Here is a 24,993-nt window from a genome sequence, read left to right on the forward strand (position 1 = left end):
AAAAAATTTAAAGTTTAAATATTATAAAAATTGAAACTTTTAAAAGTTCTTAGCTTTTAAAAAGCTTTTAAATATTATAATTTTAAAAGTTCTTAGCTTTTAAAAAGTTTTTAAATATTATAATTTTTAAATTTTAAAAGTTAAAAATATTATAAATATTGAAACTTTTTAAAATGTTCAAAATTTATATTTCGAAACCTTTTAAAAGTTTAAAATATTATAAATATTTACGTAAAACAGAAATTATCTTATTTATCTACGTTTTTGCTTTTTATTTCTTATGAGCTATAAAACATATTTTTGTGTATGATTTTATAGATAAGTTGATATTTTTTTCATTAACTTTTTTTTTCTCTTATTTTTTATTTTTATGAGAAAATAAATGATTTTGTTCTTGGAGTTTGATGGATTAACAAGTTGTGTGGTAGTCTAAAAAAAAGGATTTTTAGTGGAAGAAAGTGAAGAAGTTGACGAGGATGAAGAAGAAAAAGGGTATAGCGAAGAACCAGACGGTAAAAGTAATGATGACGATTACCACAAAATTTGACAATAGAAATGACAAGAAAGAATATGAAGAATAAGAAAACATTGAATAAAAAACACGAAAACATAGGTGGTAACGATCAATTAAATATGAAAACGAGTTAAATTCATGATGATTAAATTGTTTTGTTTTTCTGGTGGAAATGGTTTAGGATATGTGAGGTTAACAGTTTAATTCGTCTCGCCTGGATGTCGAGTTAAATTCATGATTTTTTTTTTATCAGATTTGATTATATAACACAACTGATTTTTATATTTCAAAAAATTGTGTATCTGAAATTTAACTTTTTCCTTAATACTAATTTAAATTTTTTATAAGGTAATATTTTACTACCGTCATCAATCATATATAGTTTTCATCAAAATATATCAAATATACCCACGCGTAGCGTGGGTTCAAAACCTAGTTTATTAATAACAAAGAAATTTGCCTAATATACTTTTTTAATTACCTAATTAAATTAAAATTTTCGCTAAAATTAATATTTTTCTATTTTCTGTATACAATTTAAAATTATAACACAAAAATTTTTGATCTAATAAGAAAAATTATATATAAACGCAATTACAGCGTAAATCTACTTTCAATCCCTATTTATTAAAAATAAAACAATAGCAAGTGCATCGTGAATACATTTATAGTATTTTTATATTGATGAAATGTAGAATCAAAACGAAAAATAAAGGTGAGGTTGTAACCAAGATTTTTTTAAAATATCGAAAAGAACCATGATTACTAGACTTGAATCATTTTTGGAAGAGAAAAATAAGTTCCGGAGGGTCCTAGTAACGGAGGAAGCTTACCATATTTCAAATTACTTTGTTAATATTCCGATTTAGGTGGTTAGTGGGCATGTAAATTTGTCAATGGCACTTCGTGTTAAGTTTTTTGTAAAAATAATAAATGCAATAAAACTTGTATAAATTAGTATTGTTGAAATTATGATAGAAAAATGCAATAAAACATTAATGTTTATAATATGTCCTTCCATATAAATTGTTCCGTGATATTTTTATCTTTTATAAGTTTTAATATTCATAACATACTAAAATATAAAAGAAGACTTAAAACAAAACAAAATATTTTTAGATCTTTAAACTACATTCTTTTTATTTCTTTGTAACTTTTTTACTTTGAACTTTGTAAAAAAATTTATGATATATTGTTAAATGAAGTTTTTTGTAAGATTTTGTTTTTGTAACATAAAACTAAATTCATCTTGTACTAACAAATATGCATATATATTATATTTATTATATTTCTTAATCAAATGAGAATCCTACTAATTTAAATTATTTTTAAAGAGTTGCTAGTATGTTAATGATTATTAAAATAGTAAAGAAGAAAAATAATTTCTAATATTCGAATTTTTTTATTCAAAAAAACTTAAAAATATTTTGAAGATTAAATAGAATATAAAACCCGTAAATAATTGGTAGTTCCTTTTTATTATCCGTAATAATTTGTTTTTTTCACATTTGATCTGGATTCAATAAATCAGCACGGGCGTCGCATTGACGGCTTCACGGAGGCGGCTTTGGCGAATCGCATCATGAGCCTTCCTCCTTCACCGCTACGCCTCTTTCATCAACCTTTCTCTGCCTCCGTTGTCAATCCAATTTCAGGTATATTACGATTCGTACTCTCTGTTTCGACCACTGCCTATTCCAAGCTAGGTAGACTTTAATTTTGCATCCGATTGAGAAACTCGCAATTTGGAGATATTGTTGATTATCTTACGATGATCTTGATCATTACCTTTTCGTGTTGTTTTGGTCGTTTCCCTGATGTCACCAATTTTTTGGTGTTTGGAGAGAGATTGTTGTTTCTGTGTTTCCTTAATTTCACTGATTGTTCTGTAATTTTGGGTTGTTTACAATAATAATCTGTTCATTGTGATTATAATTTGGCTTGTTTAGGGATTGTAGTAGGTCTGTGAGTAATCTGATTGATAGATCAGATAAAAAGTTGTAAAGAATGATGACAACGAAAATGAGGAGAGTGGGGAAGTACGAGGTTGGTCGCACTATAGGTGAAGGCACCTTTGCTAAGGTTAAGTTTGCGAGGAACACAGACACTGGTGAAAATGTAGCCATCAAAATTATGGCTAAGAGTACAATACTTAAGCACAGAATGGTTGATCAGGTATGTTCTCGAGTGTCCTGATAAGGTTGCTGCTTTAGTTTTGCGTATGGTAACGATCTTGATTGCGTCTTAAGCTCTTGTTCTCTCGCCTTTTCCAGATAAAAAGAGAGATATCAATTATGAAGATTGTCCGACACCCTAACATAGTGAGGTTGTATGAGGTATGTATGATTCCCTGCATCTGCGAATACTTATCTCCTTAGGTGTTTTTGCAATCATTTGCTAATCTGAAGCTGGTTCTTCTTCCCGGATGTAGGTCTTGGCAAGTCCTTCTAAAATATATATCATTTTGGAGTTTGTGACAGGAGGAGAGCTCTTTGATAGAATTGTAAGGACTTTTATATTTGTGTATGCCTTTAAGTGTCCACTAGTTAAAGCTACCAGCTCCTTCACTTTAATTTTTGGTTTTTTCAAATCTTTTGTTTTTCTTGGATTTCTTCTGTTCATGCAGGTTCATAACGGGAGACTTGAAGAAAATGAGTCTCGCAAATACTTTCAACAGCTTGTAGATGCTGTGGCTCATTGTCACTGCAAGGGTGTCTTCCACCGTGACCTAAAAGTAAAACCCTTTTTTGTTGACCAATTTTCCTCAGAATATCTCGATATTTTCACTGTGTTGTAACCCTGACTTTGATAACTATGTGTCATTATGATATTCAGCCAGAAAATCTTTTACTCGATTCAAATGGAAATCTGAAGGTTTCAGATTTCGGACTCAGTGCATTGCCTCAGCCTGTGAGTGCTCCTATCTGTTCGTCAGCGGCCACCACTCTTGTTCATTTTAATTCTTTTTAGCAGTGTAAATTTTCTATCTTCTATCCCTTTCATTCATTTGTTACATACTCAATCAGGGGGTAGAGCTTCTGCGCACCACATGTGGAACTCCGAACTATGTAGCTCCTGAAGTACTTCGTGGCCAAGGTTACGATGGTTCAGCAGCAGATATTTGGTCTTGCGGGGTTATTCTTTTCGTTATAATGGCTGGATTTTTACCCTTTTCTGAGACAGACCTTCCTGGGTTGTATAGAAAAGTAAGTAACATATTTTTCTGGAAATGTTCGTGGGCATTTTTTTGCATACGTATCAGGTATTGGAGTAATCCACATGATTTTCTGTGTGAACTACTGGTTGTTGACAAATAATAGGGTTTCTTTAGAAAGCTAGCATGTTATTGCAATTTTGATCAAGAAAATATAATAGATTCCTTGCTGTAGGTTTTTCAAACCGTTTAATGATTTGAGTATTGTGATTCCACCCTTAGTTTTGAGCTGTATCATCATTATTTTCTACAGATAAATGCAGCAGAATTTGCTTGTCCACCGTGGTTTTCTGCAGAAGTGAAGTCTTTAATACATAAGATACTTGACCCCAACCCCAAAACAGTGAGTATTTTGCTTCACCATCTCAAGCTTTCAGGTTTGCTATTATTAATTATGGTTCTAGTAATTTATCTGTTTATCTATGATTGTTTCCCAATTAGAGCAGCGTATTCAAATACAAGGAATTAGGAATGATCACTGGTTCAAATTAAATTATGTGCCTAACCGAGTAAGGGAAGAGGAAGAAGTCAATTTGGATGATGTCCGTGCAGTTTTTGATGGAATTGAGGTTGGTCATTCGTTTCATTGTATGATTCTCTTTGGTGGTCAATGGCATTTACCTATTTAAGATCTTTTAGGAACTTTTGGATGACCAAGAAGAAGTGTTTGACTGTTTGCTACAGGATAGAACAAAATAGTAGTCACATGATAAGTACCAAAGCTGTAAGCTGCTTTATATGCTTTGAAAGAATTCTCGAGCTTGGTTTTTAAATCAAGTTTCCCTCTCCCTATACATTCGAGTAAATATTAATGAACTTAGAATCACATGCTCAGCCCTCTTCATATTGATAACATGAATCTCTATTCTCCACCCAATGCCCAAACCAATTCCCTGGAAATTTTCAGATTACCCAAACACAATCTCCCCCGAGTCCTTTTCACCAGTTAGCTAATGATTGGTACTGGCTGACAACATAGTACAAGCCACTACAAACCACCTTGGGATAATTCCAATGATCTGGCAGTCACCAGGCTAGTACAATCACTTAACAATATATGTCTCCTACTAAGATTGTGTTAGCTGTGGTATGGCCTATAAATATATAGCTACCGTAAATTTGTAATGCATATTTAGAATATTTAATTAAAACTTGGCTTTTGCTCATCTGAAACTGATAGTTAAAATTGTTAAACAGAAACCTCAGTATGTGTGTCTTAGCTCACGCCACCTTTGCTTGTTTTTCATAAAGTTGACCTCAGTTGCATTTGTTCACAGGGCAGTTATGTAGCGGAGAATTTAGAGAGCAAGGATGAGGGCCCCCTGATGATGAATGCCTTTGAGATGATTACCTTATCACAAGGCTTAAATTTATCAGCACTATTTGATAGGCGACAGGTAGTACCTGATTGGTCAGAGAGATCTCCATATTATATACTGTATATAAGAATGTCGGTAGGACTATTCATTAAACTTCCCATCTTGACAGCCTTATGGTGTTAATTTGATGATGTGCTTTAGTTTCTAGTAAGTATAGATAATGATATAATTGGTTGCATGACACTAGTAGATAGAAATGGAAATCTAAATTGTTCCTGCATATTGATGGCTGATCCTTTGATCTCGCAGGATTTTGTTAAAAGACAAACCCGTTTTGTTTCTCGAAGGGCACCTAATGAGATAATTGCTAATATTGAGGCTGTTGCGGACTCAATCGGTTTCAAATCTCATACACGAAACTTCAAGGTGACTACTTCCTAGCATATAAATTTACTATTTGAAACTGATATGATTGCCAAGGCAACTTAGTTATCTTTGGCGTCAAAAACGAAAGCCCTAGTGTGAAATATCATTTATCTAATGTTTAGCAAAGGGTAAAGATTTACTATGATTTTGTACGTATAGTTTCTTAATTATGCACTTTATGTGCTCAACAGACAAGGCTTGAGGGATTATCTTCGATCAAGGCCGGGCAGTTGGCTGTTGTGATAGAGGTGAGTATTGCTTATTGTTATTGTAAAATAAGTTTCTTATGAAAGGGATTTGCTTCACGTTAAGGGTATCTAGCAAACTGAAATTAACCTACATGCAGATTTACGAGGTGGCGCCATCGCTTTTCATGGTGGACGTTAGAAAGGCTGCTGGTGAAACTCTTGAATATCACAAGGTTTGTATATATATACATTCAATAACAGTAGTTGTACTATTTAAAAGTGTGCAGAATAATTGTTTTTGCAGATTAGAGTTATATATGTTTGTTATTGTGGTATCATAGTTCTACAAGAAGTTATGTGCTAAACTGGAAAACATTATTTGGAGAGCGAGAGAAGGAATGCCAAAGTCAGAGCTTCTCAGAACAATCACGTTTTGATCCCCACGTAAGTCCGACTAAATGTAGTTGACTAGTGTAATAAATGACGTAATTATTCTTCACAAAGATTGGAAGATTTGCGTCTTGAGCTTGTATTACAATTTATTGTCTTGTAGTTTGATTTGGCTATTGGATTTATTTGTCTGTGTATGGCCATACTTGTCAAAACTTGTCCTCAGTTTGCCCTCACGCAAACAATCAAAAACCAAGATATAGGAGAGGTTTGAAACGGGGGCTTCAGAATCTAAAGCTTGCTAATAAAGTAGATATGCATGGTGAAGGAACTCTACTTAAAAACTTTAGACAAGATCACAACCAAAAATGATTTCAATCTTTAATTTACACATGCATTCATATCTATCATTCTCTTTAACCTTCATTAACAAAGAACCTTGAATCAAGCTATGCATTGTCTTCAAACTCATTTGGCTAGGATATAAGATTAGAGACAAAGATGGTCTCCTTTTCAAGTTGGTTTAACAAACAGATCAAGTTTCTCTCATGAAAAAGAATTGAGATGAAGAGAAGGCTAAAAGTTAAAACCAGCTGATGCATACAAGAGCAACATCATGTTTACCCAAAGGTCTCTAAGACTTCAGCCCTATCATTCTAAACCGAGAAGTTGGTCATATTTATACCATTTAGCAATGATTCTTTTTATACACATTTTCTTCTTCTTTTGTACTTAGCCTTATGAGGGAATTACTTCTTATCATTATAGTGGACTGGAATTCTTCTTATTCACTATGGTTCTCTTTCTTTTCTTCTTAGAACTTTACTGTAATGAATTCCTTGTTGTGCTGAATTCCTTTACTGAATTTACTGTGCTAAAATTCCTTTCTTTTCTTCTTAGAACTTTACTGTAATGAATTCCTTGCTTTTCCTCTTCTAGTTTGCTTAATTATAGTAATAAAAAGTTCCATTTATTCCAATACCAATCAATACAATAAAAGAAGAATGAGTTTCTCTTATCTATACTATTAAAAGGGAAGCATTATTTACAAAAGCAAAATGAAATTTGAGAATATATGACAAAAAATGATCATGAATATATTTCAAAGCGTACAATAAGAGAGGGACATTAAAGTAAATTTGATAATAAAAATGAGCGGATCCTATTGTGACCCGGATTGATTATGTTCGGATCATGTATTAATTGTTCGGAGCTGTTTTTCATACTGTTGTATCCAAACAGAATCAAAACAAGCATCTGCAATAAAATTCAAAAAAAGTAATTAGTTTTGTGTAAACAATTTAAGGAAACAATAATTTCGATATTAATGTACATATTTAATTTGGGCAATTAAATTCGAAATTGTATATATGTAAACATATTTAATTTGATTTTATATTTTGAGATATATCCGGAAACAATAAATTCTGATTTTGATGTTACCTAATATACAAAATCATTTAAATTTGATTATAGAAATGATTTAAATCTGGTTATATATTGTGAGATATTTGCGTAAACAATATTCATTGTGAGATATTTGCAGAAATGTTTGTATATTAGGTGTGTGTATAAAAATATAAGTTGGTTATATATTGTGAGATATCTGCGTAAACAATATTTAAGATTTTATATTATGATTTCTTTTTTAAAAAATTTATAATTCAAAACTAAATGAACAAATCTAAAATTACTACCAAAATCTTTTTTGTTAGTATCCTAAAATATATTGTGTTAGGGAAGGCATGTTAATCTTCATCTCTATATAAGACGTGTCGAAGTCTTTAGTTTCGTTCATTTTGTAGAATAATTGTTTTTGCAGATTAGAGTTATATATGTTTGTTATTGTGGTATCATAGTTCTACAAGAAGTTATGTGCTAAACTGGAAAACATTATTTGGAGAGCGAGAGAAGGAATGCCAAAGTCAGAGCTTCTCAGAACAATCACGTTTTGATCCCCACGTAAGTCCGACTAAATGTAGTTGACTAGTGTAATAAATGACGTAATTATTCTTCACAAAGATTGGAAGATTTGCGTCTTGAGCTTGTATTACAATTTATTGTCTTGTAGTTTGATTTGGCTATTGGATTTATTTGTCTGTGTATGGCCATACTTGTCAAAACTTGTCCTCAGTTTGCCCTCACGCAAACAATCAAAAACCAAGATATAGGAGAGGTTTGAAACGGGGGCTTCAGAATCTAAAGCTTGCTAATAAAGTAGATATGCATGGTGAAGGAACTCTACTTAAAAACTTTAGACAAGATCACAACCAAAAATGATTTCAATCTTTAATTTACACATGCATTCATATCTATCATTCTCTTTAACCTTCATTAACAAAGAACCTTGAATCAAGCTATGCATTGTCTTCAAACTCATTTGGCTAGGATATAAGATTAGAGACAAAGATGGTCTCCTTTTCAAGTTGGTTTAACAAACAGATCAAGTTTCTCTCATGAAAAAGAATTGAGATGAAGAGAAGGCTAAAAGTTAAAACCAGCTGATGCATACAAGAGCAACATCATGTTTACCCAAAGGTCTCTAAGACTTCAGCCCTATCATTCTAAACCGAGAAGTTGGTCATATTTATACCATTTAGCAATGATTCTTTTTATACACATTTTCTTCTTCTTTTGTACTTAGCCTTATGAGGGAATTACTTCTTATCATTATAGTGGACTGGAATTCTTCTTATTCACTATGGTTCTCTTTCTTTTCTTCTTAGAACTTTACTGTAATGAATTCCTTGTTGTGCTGAATTCCTTTACTGAATTTACTGTGCTAAAATTCCTTTCTTTTCTTCTTAGAACTTTACTGTAATGAATTCCTTGCTTTTCCTCTTCTAGTTTGCTTAATTATAGTAATAAAAAGTTCCATTTATTCCAATACCAATCAATACAATAAAAGAAGAATGAGTTTCTCTTATCTATACTATTAAAAGGGAAGCATTATTTACAAAAGCAAAATGAAATTTGAGAATATATGACAAAAAATGATCCTGAATATATTTCAAAGCGTACAATAAGAGAGGGACATTAAAGTAAATTTGATAATAAAAATGAGCGGATCCTATTGTGACCCGGATTGATTATGTTCGGATCATGTATTAATTGTTCGGAGCTGTTTTTCATACTGTTGTATCCAAACAGAATCAAAACAAGCATCTGCAATAAAATTCAAAAAAAGTAATTAGTTTTGTGTAAACAATTTAAGGAAACAATAATTTCGATATTAATGTACATATTTAATTTGGGCAATTAAATTCGAAATTGTATATATGTAAACATATTTAATTTGATTTTATATTTTGAGATATATCCGGAAACAATAAATTCTGATTTTGATGTTACCTAATATACAAAATCATTTAAATTTGATTATAGAAATGATTTAAATCTGGTTATATATTGTGAGATAATTGCGTAAACAATATTTATTGTGAGATATTTGCAGAAATGTTTGTATATTAGGTGTGCGTATAAAAATATAAGTTGGTTATATATTGTGAGATATCTGCGTAAACAATATTTAAGATTTTATATTATGATTTCTTTTTTAAAAAATCTATATTTCAAAACTAAATGAACAAATCTAAAATTACTACCAAAATCTTTTTTGTTAGTATCCTAAATATATTGTGTTAGGAAAGATATGTTAATCTTCATCTCTATATAAGACGTGTCGAAGTCTTTAGTTTCGTTCATTCACAAAAAAAAATTCCTAGCATCAATATTTTACGTTTTAAATTTTCTGACTTTTATTTTTCATTATCTTATAGTGTTTCAAATTTTTTGCTGGTCATAATGCTTTTATCCATTGCGGAGCAGGTATAGTGGACGAGTTTGACCCTTTTGACAACTATATATTGGGCATCCGGTTCATGAAGTTTAATTGTTTTTTTGGTGTTTTTATTTGGTTTCATGGTTCACAATTTTAATAAAAATATAGCTGATCACTAATCCGGATCACACTCGATCCATGTCCACTATCGTGTCAATCTCTTATGTATAGTGAATCGATTATCACTTTAAGTATTAACAAATTTGATGAAACCAAACCATTAATAGATTATGCTATAAATGCTATACCAAATAAAATAATTTTACAGTAAAAATCGTGGTTTTTTTAACTCTGAATTTATTATTGATTGCAAATTATGAGAACTATTACATATGAATCTACCATGGACAATTCCTTCCGATCCTATTAGATTCACGACATGCACTCTTGCTCTCCTGCTCTTGATGAACACCTCCTGTTTCTATGCTCCTTCAGTTGTATGTAGAATTACGGCGAACGACAATAATTGTGCATCACTGGAGATTGTCTGTAAATTTGTCTTCATTAATTTGCACAATTAATAAATCGCATTATTTGGGGTTCAAACCCCAGACCTCCTGGTGTATAAGCATTAATGAACCTTAGACCAACCAAGTGGCCCATGGGGGCTTCCACAAAAAAAATCGTGGTTTTTACATATATTTATATTTTTTGAACTAAAATATACAATCATAAATGGAAAAGTTATTATTAAAACCATAATTATGAGATGGAAAACATGACATATACGGGACATGACAGATTTTATGTCCTAAATTAGACATACCATCTTTCTCTTACTATTTTTTAAATATAATTGTCTTTACTGATAACAAAAACAGATTTGATCATTCTTTTTGTTTAAACCGAATTAAAAACAAATCAAATACTAAACTGATACAAAACTGAGTTTGGATTATGAATGCTAATAACATTTTTTTTAAATACGTTTACAAAAATAATCTGCATGTACGTAATAAATTATAAATGTGTTAGTAAATTTAGTTTTTAAAATCAACCCCGTACCTATGTGCGGGTCTTAATCTAGTTACGTGTTGACACATCAGTTAAAATGTGTAACCAATAAAATATGAGAAATTGTATTAATTGTTATAATTTTATTGGTAGATTTGTACTCTGAACGGTATAGAAATTCCCATACTAGATTTTTTTAAGCGAATCTGAATCGAATTATTTAACCAAAAGTTATTTATAATAATTAAATAAAATAGAAATATACATTTAAATGGCTATATAATAAACCGAATCGAATAACCGAATAATCATCATCAGTCATCACTAAAATCTGAAATAACCATGGCAGAGTTAGTTAAACCGTCACCGTGGATAGGTTCGGTAGGCAAAGTGAAAAGCCAGTTTTGACGGCCCAACTCGGCCCAAATACGTTTCTCAATCTCTCTCTCTCATGTCTCCGCGTGGATATTCTCCGAAAAGTGTATCTCCTCCCTCTCTCTCTCTCTCTCTCTCTCTACTCCTCTAAAAAAAAAAATTAACTTGGCTAGGGTTTTCGATTTCGTGTATTTCAATTCTCAATTCAGAAATCCAAAAAAAATCTGGTGTGTAAACAATCCGGTTTGATCTTCCATGGATTCTCGAGATCCGTCGTCCGCTGTAGCATCCGACGCCGCTAGAGATGCGTCGTTACTCTCCGAAGACGCAGCCGTTCTCTCTGTAACCTCTACACTCGCTAAGTCCGCTCTTTCTTGCTTCCAATCTGGAAAATTCGAAGACTGTATCGACATTTTGATTCAGCTCGATCAGAAGCAGCATAACGATCCTAAGGTTCAGTTTTTGTTGTTTTTTTACTTTGGATTCAGTAGTTCTGTTTTAAGTTTGGATTTGCCTTTTAATTCTGCTAGTTTTGGTACATATATGTTTAGATCGATACTAGGAAAAAAAAAAGAGTTTAGTTTGACTTGATAGACACATTTTACTAAGTTTAGATCTGACTTGTCCAAAGTTACTTCTCTCTTCTGTGTCAGTATTGATTTTGTTTCCGCTGAAGTGTTTTTACTCTATTGTGACGTAGAGATAGGCTTTTAGCTTTGTATCCATCTGAGATACAGAGGAAAGCCTTCTTTTTTTTCAGTGAGTGAACAAAAGGGTTTTTGGTAGTACTAGTCATTCGTGAATGAACATTGTAGATTTAGAAAAGTTCTTTCTAAAGAACTGTATCATTTGACTTTATTTTTTTGTTTTTTTCCAAGAAATGCATGGCTTATGAATTGTTTTTTTATTGATCAACCAGGTTCTACACAATATGGCAATTGCAGAGTACTTCAAGGGTGGTTGCTCGAAATCCAAGAAACTGCTGGAAGAGCTTAACTGTGTCAAGGTATTGTGTTTAAACTTCTGACTTGAGATGTGTTTTCAAGCTATCTATCAATTTACATCATAAATCATCTTCCGCTTTTTTTTTTTTTTTTTTTTTTATTGTCCATGAGAATAGGGATATGTTTTCAAATTGGAGTTCTCGTTTTTTCTTTCTTGTATATTCTTGTTGTTATCTCTGGACTGGACCAGTGCATTTTAGGGAAAAAACATACTGGAGAACGCAATTTTAGTAGTCTTTATGTTAATCTCCATGACATGAGTTCTTCTTCTCTGCTATATCTTCAGAAACAAAGTGAAGAACTTGCTTCTGCAGCAAGAGAACAAGTAGAAGCTGTAAACCCTGGAACTAATGTCTCTGTGTCGAAGGATCAATTTGATAGTACAGTAACAACGCTCAACATTGTATGTTCTGATGTATTCCCATGTTTTTTTGAGTCTCAGCTATACCATTCGCATTTTTCAAGGTTTAGTATTGATGTTCGGTGGTCTCATGCAGGCAGTTACCTGGTTTCATATGCATCAGTTTACAAAATCTTCATCCATTCTAGAACCTTTGTTCCAAAATATTGGGCGGCTAAATGAGGTATGTATCCATCTTCTTTTTGTTGTACTTGTTTAATCTGTCGTACTGTCTCTAATTAGACAACATGCTATTTATATGCAGACAATCGCACTTCAAATCTGTTTTTTGTTGCTGGATATTGCACTGGCTTGTCATGACGCTGTAAAATTTTCGGTAAGTATTGTTTGTACTGGTTTAAAGTCTAGAGGTATACTCCAACTGATCTCTTTTGCTAGTGGAAATTAAACCAATGTCCGTGAGCTGCTTTATAAAGTTTCTGAATTGAAACCTAATTCTTTTCTGTCTCTATATTTTTCGTTTGTTCAATATGCCATTTGTCTCTGACTTTATAAACATGACTGCAAGAATCTATACATGTCATGACAAAACAAATATGACATATCTTTAAACTGCCAATTATGAACTGTCATGAGAAATTGGAAACCAACTGATTTCCAAATGAATACAGATGATTCTATGTAGCTATAATCTGATAGGAAAGGTTTGGACTTTTTGGTCGTTAAGGGGAATTGGATTTTCACTTGAATGCATCCTTATGAATCGTTTGTATTGATCAGTTAATAATCTCATTGCATAAAGTCTCTCTGTATCTTACAAGTATTATACACAGGCTGTGTTTGACTATATGGACAAAGCTTTTGGTGTTGGTTTTGGAAGCCACGAAGAAAATGGAAGCACAATGCAACTTTCGTCAAATCAGGGATCAAAGACATCTTCTCTCCTGAGCAGCTCGGTGGTGGCAGATACAGTTGCTGAAAGTAGTTTGTGTGAGGAAACTCTAGATTATGACAATGTGCTAGCAGCAGAATATGATGCAGAGAAACGAATGAAGTCAGTTGGTCATATACCGGCAAACAATCTTCTCAAGACATTAAGCGAAAGGTCATTCTCCACTGCTGATCTGAAGCTGGAGTTGCAGCTTTACAAGGTCCGGTTTTTGCTTCTTACCAGAAACTTGAAACTGGCGAAGCGTGAAGTTAAACATGCGATGAACATTGCTCAAAAAAGGGACTCTTCTATGGCTCTCCTCTTGAAATCCCAGCTTGAATATGCTCATGGGAATCATCAAAAGGCTATGAAGCTTTTGGTGGTCTCTGGTATTCATAAAGAAGCAGGGACTTCAGGAATCTTCAACAACAACCTTGGTTGCATATACTATCAGCTTGGAAAATATGAAGCTTCCTCTCAGTTATTTTCAAAAGCTCTAAGGAGCTGTTCATCACTTAGAAATGAGAAACCAGTGAAGACGTTTTCTCTCTCACAGAATAAGTCTTTGTTAATCACATACAACATGGGTTTGCTTTATTTGGCGCGTGGGGAGCCTCTACTTGCTGCTCAATGCTTCCAGAAGGCTAGTGTTGTTTTCTGCAGACAACCCCTCATTTGGCTCCGTTTAGCTGAATGCTGTATGATGGCTTTACAAAACGGGCTTTTGGATAGATCAGAAATCAGAGTCAATGTAGTTGGGAAAGGGAAGTACAGAAAACTTATGATTGAAGAAAATGGACATCTGGAACTTGATGGTAGTACCCAATGCGGGAAGCTTTCATTACCACTAGCACGGGCTTGTCTCTCAAATGGTATATATCTGCTCAATGAGTCTCTCTTGAATGAATCTAAATCAGATCGTGAATCGACATTATCCGTGGGGATGAACGAGACCAAAGAAGCATCATCCGCTGATCATGGGGAAGCTAACACGAACTCAGACTTGAAAGAGGCAAAAGGAGGATTGAACCAGGACATAATGCAAAGCTCCCTCTCTGCTTTCAAGGATATTCAAAGTAGAGAAAAGCTGTTGATTAAACAAGCTCTGCTTGCCAATATGGCATACGTAGAACTGGAGTTGGAGAATCCTATCAAAGCCTTGGCAGCTGCTAATTCACTCTTGCAACTTCCTGATTGTTCAAAGATCTATGTTTTCTTAGGCCATCTTTATGCAGCGGAGGCCCTCTGCTTGCTCAACCGTCCCGTTGAAGCTGGCGCGCATTTATCTGCCTATCTAGTTGGACAGGATGATTTTAAATTGCCATATGAGCAAGAAGACTTTGACCAATGGCGGATGCACACAAGTTCTGAGTGTGAAGAGACGTTGGATTCGTCAACGGGAAATGCCCGGGATTCAGTTTTCCTAAAGCCAGAAGAAGCTCGTGGAGCACTTTTTGCAGACCTTGCGGCGCTGCTTGCCACACAAGGACATCATGACCAGGCCAAAGCTATGATAACACACGCATTAACTCTCTTACCAAACAATGTACAAGCTACAGTTACAGCAGTCTACATTGACATGATGTTGGGTAGGTCGCAAGATGCCCTTACTCGGTTAAAACAGTGTACACGTGTGAGCTTTGTTCCAGGCAGACTGGAAGTGAGAGCCTCGTAGAAGATTTGTACTCTAAACGGTATGGTTTCTATTTGAAATTCAAGCTTTAGAAAATTAGTTCGTTCTATAAATATCAGAGAATAAGCTTTTGTACAAGTTTTTTTTTCTTACTTTTTTTTCCTTGTATTAGTACTGTGCGATGATATTTGCATTCTTGACTTAGATTTGGGTCGTCAAAGGGGTTAGTTGATTTCTTGTTCAGGAACAAAACACAAGTTTTTTTTGTACTTCGTTTAAATTTTGTTTCAGAAACAGACCCTTTAATTCAGTTTACTTTAGAGATATCTTTGTTAAACTTAAACTACTAAATAAAGAGAGACCTCTTAACTATATTGATTTGTGCGTCTCTCGTTAGACTTTGGTCGCTTTTTGAATCTTTGAACTTGGTCGGAAAGCAAAACTACGAGCTTTTGGAACATTGTCAAGAAACCGCAGTTTTGAAACTCGTAAAACCTAGTTCGGAAGTTATACCATATAGCATTGTTTATACAACAAAATAAATCTAGTATCTTCTTCTTCTCTCTTTTTTATTCACTTTTTTCTATACAAAGCAATTAAACAATAATATGTATCCTTTCATTTTAATACTAATGTAGAAAAAAAGAAGCTTGGTGGACTGGAGATACACAACAACAATATACGTGTCGCTCTAACCATGGGATAAGAACCTAGAAGTTTCCACTTGAGACACGTGTCTTCTTCTCAATCTCTTTAAAAAAGTTGTTAATTTTAATAATCACCAAAGGCAGATTTTTATTTCCAACTAAAGAATAAATGTTTATTATGATTCCCCAAAGACAAAACATAAATCCAATATCCAAGGCAAAAGGAATCCAAAGGGATTATACTATTATTAACTAATAATGGATTATTTTGAAATTATGTGTTCTTTTATAAATGATTTCGGGTTTTTATGGTCATTTTCGTTCACCTTTCTTTATAATTCCATTTCCGATAAAAGTAAACAGAAAAAAAAAAAAAAAAAAATTCAGATTCTTCTCGCTAAAACGACAAAAAGCTTTCTACAGCAATCTGACCACAATAATGGCGAGCAACGAAGAATTCTCTGAAGATTCAAACTCTAATGGAATAGACTCATTCGATGCTGTCAAACAACGTTTCAAGGATCGATCAAAGGTTCATGAGGAATCCGATTTTCACCATTTCATTCCTTTTTTTTTTTTTCCGATTTTTGGATTTTGACTTCTGCGCCAATTTTTTTGTTAATGACAGAAAGTTGTTCAGACAAGAGAGTTGCTGTCTAAACAAGCGGTGCAAACGCGTGAGATCTTGTCGAAACAAGCCGTTAAGATCGCTAAACAAGCCGAAGAACATGAGAGATTCATTAATAAGGTTATCTCTTTTCTTTATTCATTTTGTTTCATGTTTGTGTTTTTTTTTTGTCTAGTTCTTTCATTTTGAAACAATGTTTTTTTTTGTTCTGTAAATGTTTAAACAGGTGACACATCTCGTTGGTGTGCTTGGATTTGGAGGTTTTTGTTTCCTACTTGGTGCAAGTAAGAAATGTGATTTTGATGTTTATTCTCCTTTTGTTGTTGTTGTTGTCAGAATTAAAAGATTGATGATGTTTTTTTGGTTCTCAGGGCCTCAGGATATACCTCTAGTTTATTGCTTATTTTATGTGATCTTTGTTCCTCTGAGATGGATTTATTACAGGTTTAAGAAATGGCATTATTATCTTCTGGTAATGTCTCTTACACACACACCCTTGTTAGGTTTTGGGATAAAAGAAATTGTATTTTGATTAAACAGTTGTTGTTGTTGTTGTATGTGATAGGACTTTTGCTACTATGCCAACACAATCTTCTTGGTTGATCTTCTTCTCTATCCTAAGAATGAAAAGCTTTTCATGGTTTGCTTTTCCTTTGCAGAGGTATGCTTTTTTTTTTTAATTACATGGACACATGTATGAGATTCTTTTTTGTCACTGTGTGTGTGCTGATTTATCAATTGGTTGTGTCTTGTGCTCAGGGACCGTTGGCGTGGGCTATTATTGTCTGGCGTTGCAGTCTTGTTTTTAGCTCCCCGGATAAGATTGTTAGTGTTCTTATACATCTCCTGCCTGGTGAGTTATACAATCTTCTTATAACTTTCAGTGTTGACTAAGAAATGTTAGAGATTCGTAGTGCTTAAGTTGATGGCTTTGATTAAAAATATTAGATCTTTGCTTTTTTATTCCCCTCTCAATCTTGTTTAGGATTTTGTATCCTGTACACGTAATCACATGGTTCTCTGTTACATACCTTGGATAAGATTTGTTTAAGCAGTAAAAGCCATGAATAATGCAGACGAGTTATTGAAGCTTAAGCTCTCTCTCCTTGATTAGTTAGTCTTACAATGACTTTGGTTTCAGGGCTCGTGTTCTTCACGATTAGGTGGTGGAATCCAGCGACCTTTGCAGCAATGCACCCTGTAGGCACTGATCGTAGGGCTTCATGGCCTTATGTGGAAGACAAAGCTTACCTTTTTACATGGCTGTTTCTCATCCCCTTAGTCGTTTATACTCTTTGGCAAGTGCTCTATTTTCTAATCGTCAATGTCCTGCGTAGGCAGAGGCTCCTGAGAGATCCTGAAGTTATGACTTCTTACAGGTATCATCCCTGATACATCTGTCTCTTGTAATTTGGACCCCTCAGATTGGCAGTATGTTAATGTTGAATGCATGATCAGTTACTGAATAAATGTTATAGGTCCAAACGTCCAGTAGCTCCTTCGTCTAGTTAAATATCATCTTGGTCTGAGATTATCTTGAATTGGTGATTGTTTGTGTGTTTAAAATTGGTAGTTATGTGTCAAGCCAGATTTAAATTGATATTTCAAAACTAAGGCGACAAGACAGTAATGTCTCTTACCATAGACTAAACCTGTCTGATGAAATCCTCTGGTCTGTGCAGAGAGCTGTCGAAGAAAGCTGAAAAGGCAAACAATAAGTTGTGGCAGCTGAGCGGTATGCTAGGGGATCAGAACCGTATATGGATGTACATCCTATTCCAGGCCATCTTCACGGTGGCAACCATGGCATTGACCGTACCGATCTTCCTATCTTATAGACTGCACGTGATCTTTCAGATCCTAAAGATTTCGGCGGCAGTGTGGAACGGAGGGAGCTTTTTACTAGAGGTGATGCCACGGCAAGTGATCCAGAAAGAGAAGAAGAAGAAAGCAGAGATGCAGCCAATAGAGGAGCAGCTACCGCATCATGAACCTGAGTCACATCCGAGTCAGAATGAGCCAATATCTACTGAAACATGATGGGGTGTTATAACAGAAAGAAAAAGTACATGTAAAAAATGAAGTTTTCAAAAGGCATGCCAGAATCATGATTGGTCTTTCTTTTTTGTTCTATAAAGATTTGTTGTTTCTCTTGTTTGGTACCCATCATTTTAAAAGTTTAATGTGAATGAACTTGTAGCTTCCTTTTTTGGTACCACGAAGAGATGAACTTTGAGAACAATTACAGGGGACATAAACATAGCCACCAAGCCTAATAACTACAAGATCTGCAGAGAATGATAAGGAAACAAATAACATAACATCCCAATAGCGAAAATTAAAAAAGAAAAAAAAAAAAAGACAGCTCTTACTGAAAATTCAAATTCGCCTTCCGAAATTAGGGTTTCTGAGTTCGAGAAACTAAAAAAAAAAAATGGAAGGCAGCAAAAGCGAGTCCATGGGTCTAAATCCTCAGCTTTTCATCAACGAAGCTATTAACACCATCGAAGATTACGTCGACGCAGCCTTTGAATTCTATGGCCAGTGAGTTCCTTCTCTAAATGGCTTCACTAAAGCCCAAGCTTTTTTTTTTTTTGTAAGCAAGGGGTTTTTGGGTTTTGATTGTATGGTTACATTGTGCAGAGAAGCATCCAAAATTCTCAAAATTGATGGATCTGATTCAACAAAGTCCCAAGATTTATCAAACGTGAGTGTTATGATGGGTGGTGATTTCATCTGATTCTTGTTCGGCTACTAAAGCATTTCTTACTCTTTGTCACATTTTTTTTATTTTAGGGTATAGAACGTGTTCGTGGTTTGGTTCAGTCGGTTATGGACAAGCGTATGGAGATGTGGGAAGACTATTGTCTTAAATACTGTTTTGCAGTTCCTGATGGTTTTGTTCTGCCAAAGACTGCGAGTCTTATTATATCTCCTTCATTGTCTCTGCTCGCTAGTATAGTGTGATTTGCTGATTCATATTTTTTTTTCAGGAGGAGAAGTCGTCTGTTTACTCTGACCAGGAAATGAAAGATGGGTTTTATGACCAGGATTTGGATGCACAACTGGATTCTTTAAGGGATAAGCTTAATTTGGTGAGACACAAAAAAAAACTGATGCTTTTGATCTTTGTTCTCTTACTTTTTCGTTTCTTTTTAAGTGAGATATTTTTTGTGATTTAGGTAGGAAAGAGGTCTGCTGAACTCGACTCTGAGCTCCAGGCTTTAGAAAGAGCTTCTGTTTCGAGGGAACAGTCTGTGAGGCTCGTTAATGAGGCTTTGGAGCTTTATGATGAGTCTTCTGTTGGTGAAATGTTCAAAGGTAATCCCAGATGTAAACTTTATTTAGTCGTTGTGAGAATATTGAGATCTCTCGATTCACTTCAATGGAATGAGTTGGCTATGTTTTATATTTTAGTTCTTTCTTGATGACCCTGAAAACTCTTCTCCACTTAGCCCGTTAGTCTTGAACATGACCAAATTGACATTTTTCCGCGGTTAGCTAGTATTTTGAGTTATGTCCTGGTCTCACTTGGTTAGTCATTGGTATATTAAGATCTCTTGATTGACTTCAATGAAATTAGCTAGTTACGTTATATATTAGCTCTTGATGACCCTGAAAACTGTTCTCCACTTAGTCTGTTAGTCATGAACACGACCAAATCGACATTTTTTTTTCTTTTTTTGCTTCTAGCTAAATGTAGATATGATATCACCTTAGTCCTTACCATCTTCTGGAGATATATTTCTAAACGGTTTTGATGGGATTTACCTGATCTCGTTTAGGATTATATTATTTGGCACATATTAGCAGGTAGTGGTAGTCCATTTTTTTCCTTTTTATTTCTCTCTCAGGAATACCTTTGTTTGCTTGATTGTTCATAGTATGATTAGAGATTACTTGCATCTCAAATATTGGTGTTTTGCAGAGATGACAAAAGTTGCATCAGAACTTCGTGCAAAGGTCGATACGCTGAAAACAAGAAGAATGAAAGCTAGTGAAAGCGCTAAAGTAGAGAGGCTGAATAACCATGGCAAAGAGTTTTCGGCAATGACTTCTGGTAACAAGATTTAACATTGTTGTGATATTACATAGTTAGAATAATAAAATATGTTGCATGCTTATGATCTTCCTTCATGTTATGTGGTTCTCAGATGGAAAGCTTGAAGACCTCGAAAAGTTTCAGGCCGAGTTAAGGAAGATGTAAACCTGTGCAGGAAAACAATTGTGATTTGTCAAGGATAATGTCTCCTAGCTGACTTGATATCTGCTCTTTAAAGACTTCGTCGTTTCAGCCTTACCAAACGGGTCATTGTCCTGGCTTCAAATGTTTCATTAAAAAGTTCAGTAAAGTTGCTCATTTTCATCCCTGCCTCATTTTTTAACATTTTCATCCCTGCCTCATTTTATCTATTACGAAAAGTTTCTAATTTGCAAAATTCCATTTGAAAAAGTTGTTGAAATCCCTGTTTATTTGGTATTTTGTTTTTCTGCAACTGAAAGAGGTCTGCTGATTTTTTTAAAAAGTTGTAATGAGAAAACTCAGAAAAGGGTAAAGAACTTAACCCCCAAAAAAAAGAAAAAAATACCCGCTTTAACTCTCCATCACGCATGGTGGTTTTGACCAGTGAGCTTAACAGTTTTTAACTCAAATATTTAAAAAGAATTTTAATAAAGAAGGCAAATTGTCTAATCGATACAACAGATTTTAAACAAACGAATACGAAAACACAAACTTATATCCTCCTTGATGTGATTCAAACTCCAGAACTTATATTAGAATAACATGAGAAAACTAGTACTGTCCCATAGAAAAAAAGAGAACCATCCCCATTGAATACTACTAACCCAGAACGCAAAAAGGCTTTCTAAGCAACTGGCATTGCTGGATAATCTGTGTTTGTTAATGGAGCTTCTGGCATAAGCGCAGCCTGAGTAACAACCTGAGCAGGCGCGACGTTAACATCTTCATCCTTTGGTGTATGGATGATAACAACATCAGGCAATGGTGTCATCGGTCCTAGTTTTCCCTTGGGGTCCCAGTCAAGCATGATCTTCACCTTGATGCCTAACACACCCTGCACATGCGATTAACCAGACTCGGGTTACACAAGAGATCTCTAGATATAAAATTGGTTCAAGCAACGGATTTCCAAGTTATATGTTGCTCAGTATTACAAAAGTTCAGACAATCAGAAGAACTGACCTGTCTAAGAAGAACATGTCTCACTGCAGCATCAATGTATTCCTTGGTTGGTTGACCTGAGGAAACCATGTAACCATCCTTGAATTTCATCGACTTAGCACGTGCAGCACGGAGTTTTCCACTCACAATGACCTGCAAGCATTTTGGTAAAACGATAAGAACACTGTATAGGTATAGTGGACGAAAAAGACAACAGTAGGGTTTTTACTCACTTCGCATCCTTTGGCTCCATTCTCCATAACAAACCTCAATACACCATAGCAAGCCCTATGAAACAAGAGATCACAGCGGTATTAACATTATCAGATGAGGAGAAGAACACGTTAAAACCAGATTTAGGAGAATATTATCATATTTAAGACGAGCCTGACAGGTTCAAGGATTTGAATACCTAAGAAACTAATTCAAACCCAATACCTATTGCGATAATCGAAGGTAGTAAGTAAATAAGAATAACTCACTACACTAGTTCTACAGGACGCAGCCAACACCTAGTCCAATATTGATGCTCGATCAGCAGCAAAACATGTTTACCAATACACAATATTCGATACGCAGTTTGTAATTCTTCATGAATAGAAAATGACATTGGATTGATACATAGCTAGACAACATTAACACATAGCCTACGCACCACAATTTGACATGCTTTAAGCCACATCTAGAAAAAGATATTAAAGACACTTCATACATAAACACATTCTTAAACAGCAATCCTGATGGTAGCTACAAAAGGACGCAGCTAACAAATCATAATGCGCAGCTAACAAATCATAATTCTTAAACATAAACACTTCATAATGCGCATATACAAACAGCAAGCTAACAAATCAACACCTCAACGGTAGCTACAAAAGGACGCAGCAATAGAAACGTGTCATACCTACGGACAGCAAGACCACCAAGAAGCTTGTAACGTAGAGACTCAGCCTGGGCAATAGCACAGAGACCTCTGTTGTTGACCTTCTCAGCATAAAGCTCAACACTGTCCTGAGGGAATTTGAATCTCTTTTGTACAAGAGATGTCAACTCCCTGATCCTCCTTCCCTTCTCACCTAAAAGGAAACAGAGTATCAACAAGAGAGATAGAAAAATCTAGTGAAACTGAGCAAAGATTAACGAAAATGAACCAACATACCAAGAACGTTTTGAGTACGAGTGGCTCTAATGATGATTTCAGTACGCATAGGAGTGACACGGACCTCAACACCAGAGTAACCATCCTCAGCAAGCTCTCTGGTCAAAACCTCATTGAGCTCAGCGTAAAACACACCATCGGCTACGAACTACAAAAAAAAACTCAAGACACTTAATCCGTGTGAAGCTCAAAACACGATACATTGGTATAGAGAAAGAGAGGGGATGGATAAAGATTTCACCTTTCTCTTCTTGCTGATCTGGGTCGCCATGTTTGTCGCAGAGCTTCCGGTGGCTACAGACTAAAACCCTAGTTTCTGAGATGAGTGAAAGGAGTGAAATGATAAAATAGTGTGGATATATAAAGTCAAGAGTAAGGCCCAGCCTTTATAGGCCCATTTCTTGGCCTTCATTGGCCCATTATAAGGAATAAAAATTCTAATAATGTAAATTACAAGACCGAATAAAATAAGGGAGATTCTCAAAATAATATTAAAATAGTTTTTTTCCAAAAACTTAACACAACATCTCTAAAATTCCAAAATTAGCACCGATTAATCTTTTAAAATTAAATCCTAAATTCAAAATACTAAATCTTACTCCTCAAAACTATACCCTAAATGTGAAATTGATAATCCAAACCTAAAAAACAAAATTCTAAAAATTAATTTTAAATATTTTAATATGTTAAATAGTACTATTTTTGGAAATTTATGGATTTTGTCCTATAGTTGTCCATAAAACTTGTTTTAGTGCTATTTTAGAGTATTTCTCATAAAATAAAGAGATATACCCTAGATTAGCACCATTTTAGGTTTTTGTTCCAAAATTAGCACAAACATTCAAATTTTCCAAAAGTAGCATTTTTATTATACTAATTATATCTCTAAAATTAATTAGTAAATATCTTTTTGTTCTTCGTCTTCTTCGTCTCTATCTTCTCATGGCATCGCCTTCCTCCAGCAATCATCATCTCCAGCATCTCCACCAATCATCGTCTTCGGCTTCGTATTCATCCAGCAATCGTCTTCTCGATTTTAATAGGTAATGAATGATATTAAACACACCTCAATATCTCTTTTACCAGAAGCAACAGCGGAGGCAGACATGTAACCAGAATCAAATAGTAGCTTTCTTCTAGAGAGAGCGTGTTGTTCTTCGGACGTTGACACCACCGTGAATGATTAAACTGAGATCACACCGTACACAAAATCTGTCACTCCAAATTATGTTATCAAAATTAAAAGCAAAACAAATCTGATTCGATGATTCAATGATAATGGAATTAGACTATTGTTCATGAATTGATAGATACTAAATTCACAGAGATCGATGCATTCGTATTGATCTAGGTGAATCAAATTGTTGGTCCGATTCAAGGAAGTCTTCTTGAATTGTATAAAATCCTTCCTGAATTTCACACAATCCTTCCTGAAGTTCAATGACAGCTAAAATAAAGTGTTAACAGAAACATCTGACACTGTTATGATGCAGAAACTGTTGATATGTCAGAAGATTTTCTGAAGGAAAGAGGATAGATTTGCTTGGTGAAATCTCAACTCCTAGTAGTGATAGCAACACCAAAAGAAGAGTGTCTCAGATTAGTTATGTGGACATTTTTGAGAATTGGTTTTCTCAAGACAATGAGAAAAAGTTTTACTTTGTGTTAAGAATTGGTAGTTATTTAGCTTGCTATGAGTTTTTAAATTGTTTTGACTTGGTAGTGTTTCTTGGGGTTTTAAGGTTAATGAATCTGGTAGTATTATACAGAACTAGTTTAAATGTGGGGTGATATATAAGATACTAGTATCTTACCCCGTACTACGTACGGGAAAATAAAATTAGATTGATTTTATATGAATGAATGAATAAAAATGTTAATATATGTTAATGATGAATTATGTAAAAAAAAATTAAAAACAATTCTAGTGGATTAAAACAAAATTTGGATCTAAAGTACGACAAATAAAAACGTTCCAATTTTCTAAATTAAACTTGAGATTACATTGACATATTTTCTTAAAACCTTAATTATATTGTATTTTTTCATGATTTATATTGAAAAGGTGAAGTGATTTATGAGACATGAAAGAACTAATTATATATCGATTTGCTTAATGAGTTAACAATTAACATAAATATATTGATCATAAGCTCTCGTATAAGAGAAAATACAAAGAATATAGAGTTCATCATTCTTTTTTGTTCGAAGCTGAGTGACAAAT

The 24,993-nt window shown here is 34.1% G+C and overlaps 5 protein-coding genes and 1 long non-coding RNA gene across 11 annotated transcripts; 5 read left to right on the plus strand and 1 right to left on the minus strand.

The window, feature by feature from the left end:
• Positions 1 to 1,976: 1,976 nt before the first annotated feature.
• On the plus strand, positions 1,977 to 7,014 carry LOC104719253 (CBL-interacting serine/threonine-protein kinase 24). 3 transcript variants are annotated; one of them, XM_010437132.2, is made up of 15 exons: positions 1,977 to 2,169; positions 2,464 to 2,689; positions 2,788 to 2,850; positions 2,946 to 3,017; positions 3,141 to 3,248; positions 3,350 to 3,424; positions 3,541 to 3,720; positions 3,982 to 4,071; positions 4,175 to 4,297; positions 5,006 to 5,125; positions 5,357 to 5,473; positions 5,665 to 5,721; positions 5,820 to 5,894; positions 6,003 to 6,105; positions 6,532 to 7,014. In XM_010437132.2, exons 2-14 carry the CDS (start codon positions 2,522 to 2,524, stop codon positions 6,096 to 6,098), a joined length of 1,344 nt encoding a protein of 447 aa, XP_010435434.1. In that variant the 5' UTR covers positions 1,977 to 2,169; positions 2,464 to 2,521; the 3' UTR covers positions 6,099 to 6,105; positions 6,532 to 7,014. The 3 variants fall into 3 exon arrangements, 2 of the variants coding, with proteins under 2 accessions (XP_010435434.1, XP_010435433.1); XR_015568370.1 differs by lacking the exon at positions 6,532 to 7,014 and having other exon boundaries at positions 4,170 to 4,297; positions 6,003 to 6,327; XM_010437131.2 differs by lacking the exon at positions 6,532 to 7,014 and having other exon boundaries at positions 6,003 to 6,327.
• Positions 7,015 to 7,803: 789 nt separating this feature from the next.
• Positions 7,804 to 8,891, plus strand: LOC104719254 (uncharacterized). Its single transcript, XR_756578.3, has 2 exons — positions 7,804 to 8,013; positions 8,440 to 8,891. It is a non-coding gene; the product is annotated as an uncharacterized LOC104719254 (long non-coding RNA).
• Positions 8,892 to 11,238: 2,347 nt separating this feature from the next.
• Positions 11,239 to 15,444, plus strand: LOC109124551 (uncharacterized). Its single transcript, XM_010437133.3, has 6 exons — positions 11,239 to 11,674; positions 12,141 to 12,227; positions 12,512 to 12,628; positions 12,723 to 12,809; positions 12,891 to 12,962; positions 13,420 to 15,444. Exons 1-6 carry the CDS (start codon positions 11,477 to 11,479, stop codon positions 15,190 to 15,192), a joined length of 2,334 nt encoding a protein of 777 aa, XP_010435435.1. The 5' UTR covers positions 11,239 to 11,476; the 3' UTR covers positions 15,193 to 15,444.
• Positions 15,445 to 15,523: 79 nt separating this feature from the next.
• LOC104719258 (glycerophosphocholine acyltransferase 1) lies at positions 15,524 to 18,629 on the plus strand. Its single transcript, XM_010437136.2, has 8 exons — positions 15,524 to 16,329; positions 16,426 to 16,545; positions 16,652 to 16,709; positions 16,797 to 16,897; positions 16,991 to 17,086; positions 17,185 to 17,278; positions 17,567 to 17,804; positions 18,108 to 18,629. The coding sequence occupies exons 1-8, from the start codon at positions 16,090 to 16,092 to the stop codon at positions 18,463 to 18,465; spliced, it is 1,305 nt and encodes a 434-aa protein (XP_010435438.2). The 5' UTR covers positions 15,524 to 16,089; the 3' UTR covers positions 18,466 to 18,629.
• Positions 18,630 to 18,702: 73 nt separating this feature from the next.
• Positions 18,703 to 20,921, plus strand: LOC104719257 (protein MIS12 homolog). 4 transcript variants are annotated; one of them, XM_010437135.2, is made up of 7 exons: positions 18,703 to 18,969; positions 19,069 to 19,132; positions 19,222 to 19,341; positions 19,419 to 19,520; positions 19,608 to 19,746; positions 20,354 to 20,485; positions 20,580 to 20,921. In XM_010437135.2, the coding sequence occupies exons 1-7, from the start codon at positions 18,860 to 18,862 to the stop codon at positions 20,630 to 20,632; spliced, it is 720 nt and encodes a 239-aa protein (XP_010435437.1). In that variant the 5' UTR covers positions 18,703 to 18,859; the 3' UTR covers positions 20,633 to 20,921. The 4 variants fall into 4 exon arrangements, with proteins under 4 accessions (XP_010435437.1, XP_019086753.1, XP_087325106.1 ...); XM_087468980.1 differs by having other exon boundaries at positions 18,716 to 18,969; positions 19,222 to 19,321; XM_087468981.1 differs by having other exon boundaries at positions 18,724 to 18,969; positions 19,222 to 19,381; positions 19,459 to 19,520.
• Positions 20,922 to 21,080: 159 nt separating this feature from the next.
• LOC104719259 (small ribosomal subunit protein uS3x) lies at positions 21,081 to 23,153 on the minus strand. The gene is made up of 6 exons (XM_010437137.3): positions 23,011 to 23,153; positions 22,770 to 22,917; positions 22,515 to 22,686; positions 21,844 to 21,898; positions 21,632 to 21,763; positions 21,081 to 21,503 (listed from the first exon to the last, which is right to left on the minus strand). Exons 1-6 carry the CDS (start codon positions 23,038 to 23,040, stop codon positions 21,294 to 21,296), a joined length of 747 nt encoding a protein of 248 aa, XP_010435439.1. The 5' UTR covers positions 23,041 to 23,153; the 3' UTR covers positions 21,081 to 21,293.
• Between the last annotated feature and the right edge of the window lie 1,840 nt (positions 23,154 to 24,993).

The sequence above is a fragment of the Camelina sativa genome, chromosome 10 (assembly GCF_030686135.1).
Source record: "Camelina sativa cultivar CO46 ecotype springtype chromosome 10, ASM3068613v1".
NCBI lineage: Eukaryota > Viridiplantae > Streptophyta > Magnoliopsida > Brassicales > Brassicaceae > Camelina > Camelina sativa.

Coding starts and splice junctions, on each gene's coding strand:
- LOC104719253 (XM_010437132.2), top strand. CDS start 2,522: ATGATGACAACGAAAATGAGGAGAGTGGGGAAGTACGAGGTTGGTCGC. Junction 2,851..2,945: donor ACATAGTGAGGTTGTATGAG/GTATGTATGATT, acceptor TCCCGGATGTAG/GTCTTGGCAAGTCCTTCTAA. Junction 4,072..4,174: donor TTGACCCCAACCCCAAAACA/GTGAGTATTTTG, acceptor CAATTAGAGCAG/CGTATTCAAATACAAGGAAT.
- LOC109124551 (XM_010437133.3), top strand. CDS start 11,477: ATGGATTCTCGAGATCCGTCGTCCGCTGTAGCATCCGACGCCGCTAGA. Junction 12,228..12,511: donor AAGAGCTTAACTGTGTCAAG/GTATTGTGTTTA, acceptor CTATATCTTCAG/AAACAAAGTGAAGAACTTGC. Junction 12,963..13,419: donor ATGACGCTGTAAAATTTTCG/GTAAGTATTGTT, acceptor TATTATACACAG/GCTGTGTTTGACTATATGGA.
- LOC104719258 (XM_010437136.2), top strand. CDS start 16,090: ATGATTTCGGGTTTTTATGGTCATTTTCGTTCACCTTTCTTTATAATT. Junction 16,330..16,425: donor GTTTCAAGGATCGATCAAAG/GTTCATGAGGAA, acceptor TGTTAATGACAG/AAAGTTGTTCAGACAAGAGA. Junction 17,805..18,107: donor GAAGTTATGACTTCTTACAG/GTATCATCCCTG, acceptor TGGTCTGTGCAG/AGAGCTGTCGAAGAAAGCTG.
- LOC104719257 (XM_010437135.2), top strand. CDS start 18,860: ATGGAAGGCAGCAAAAGCGAGTCCATGGGTCTAAATCCTCAGCTTTTC. Junction 19,342..19,418: donor GTTTTGTTCTGCCAAAGACT/GCGAGTCTTATT, acceptor TTTTTTTTTCAG/GAGGAGAAGTCGTCTGTTTA. Junction 19,521..19,607: donor TAAGGGATAAGCTTAATTTG/GTGAGACACAAA, acceptor TTTGTGATTTAG/GTAGGAAAGAGGTCTGCTGA.
- LOC104719259 (XM_010437137.3), bottom strand. CDS start 23,040: ATGGCGACCCAGATCAGCAAGAAGAGAAAG. Junction 22,918..23,010: donor AGATCAGCAAGAAGAGAAAG/GTGAAATCTTTA, acceptor TTTTTTTTGTAG/TTCGTAGCCGATGGTGTGTT. Junction 21,504..21,631: donor GACATGTTCTTCTTAGACAG/GTCAGTTCTTCT, acceptor TCGCATGTGCAG/GGTGTGTTAGGCATCAAGGT.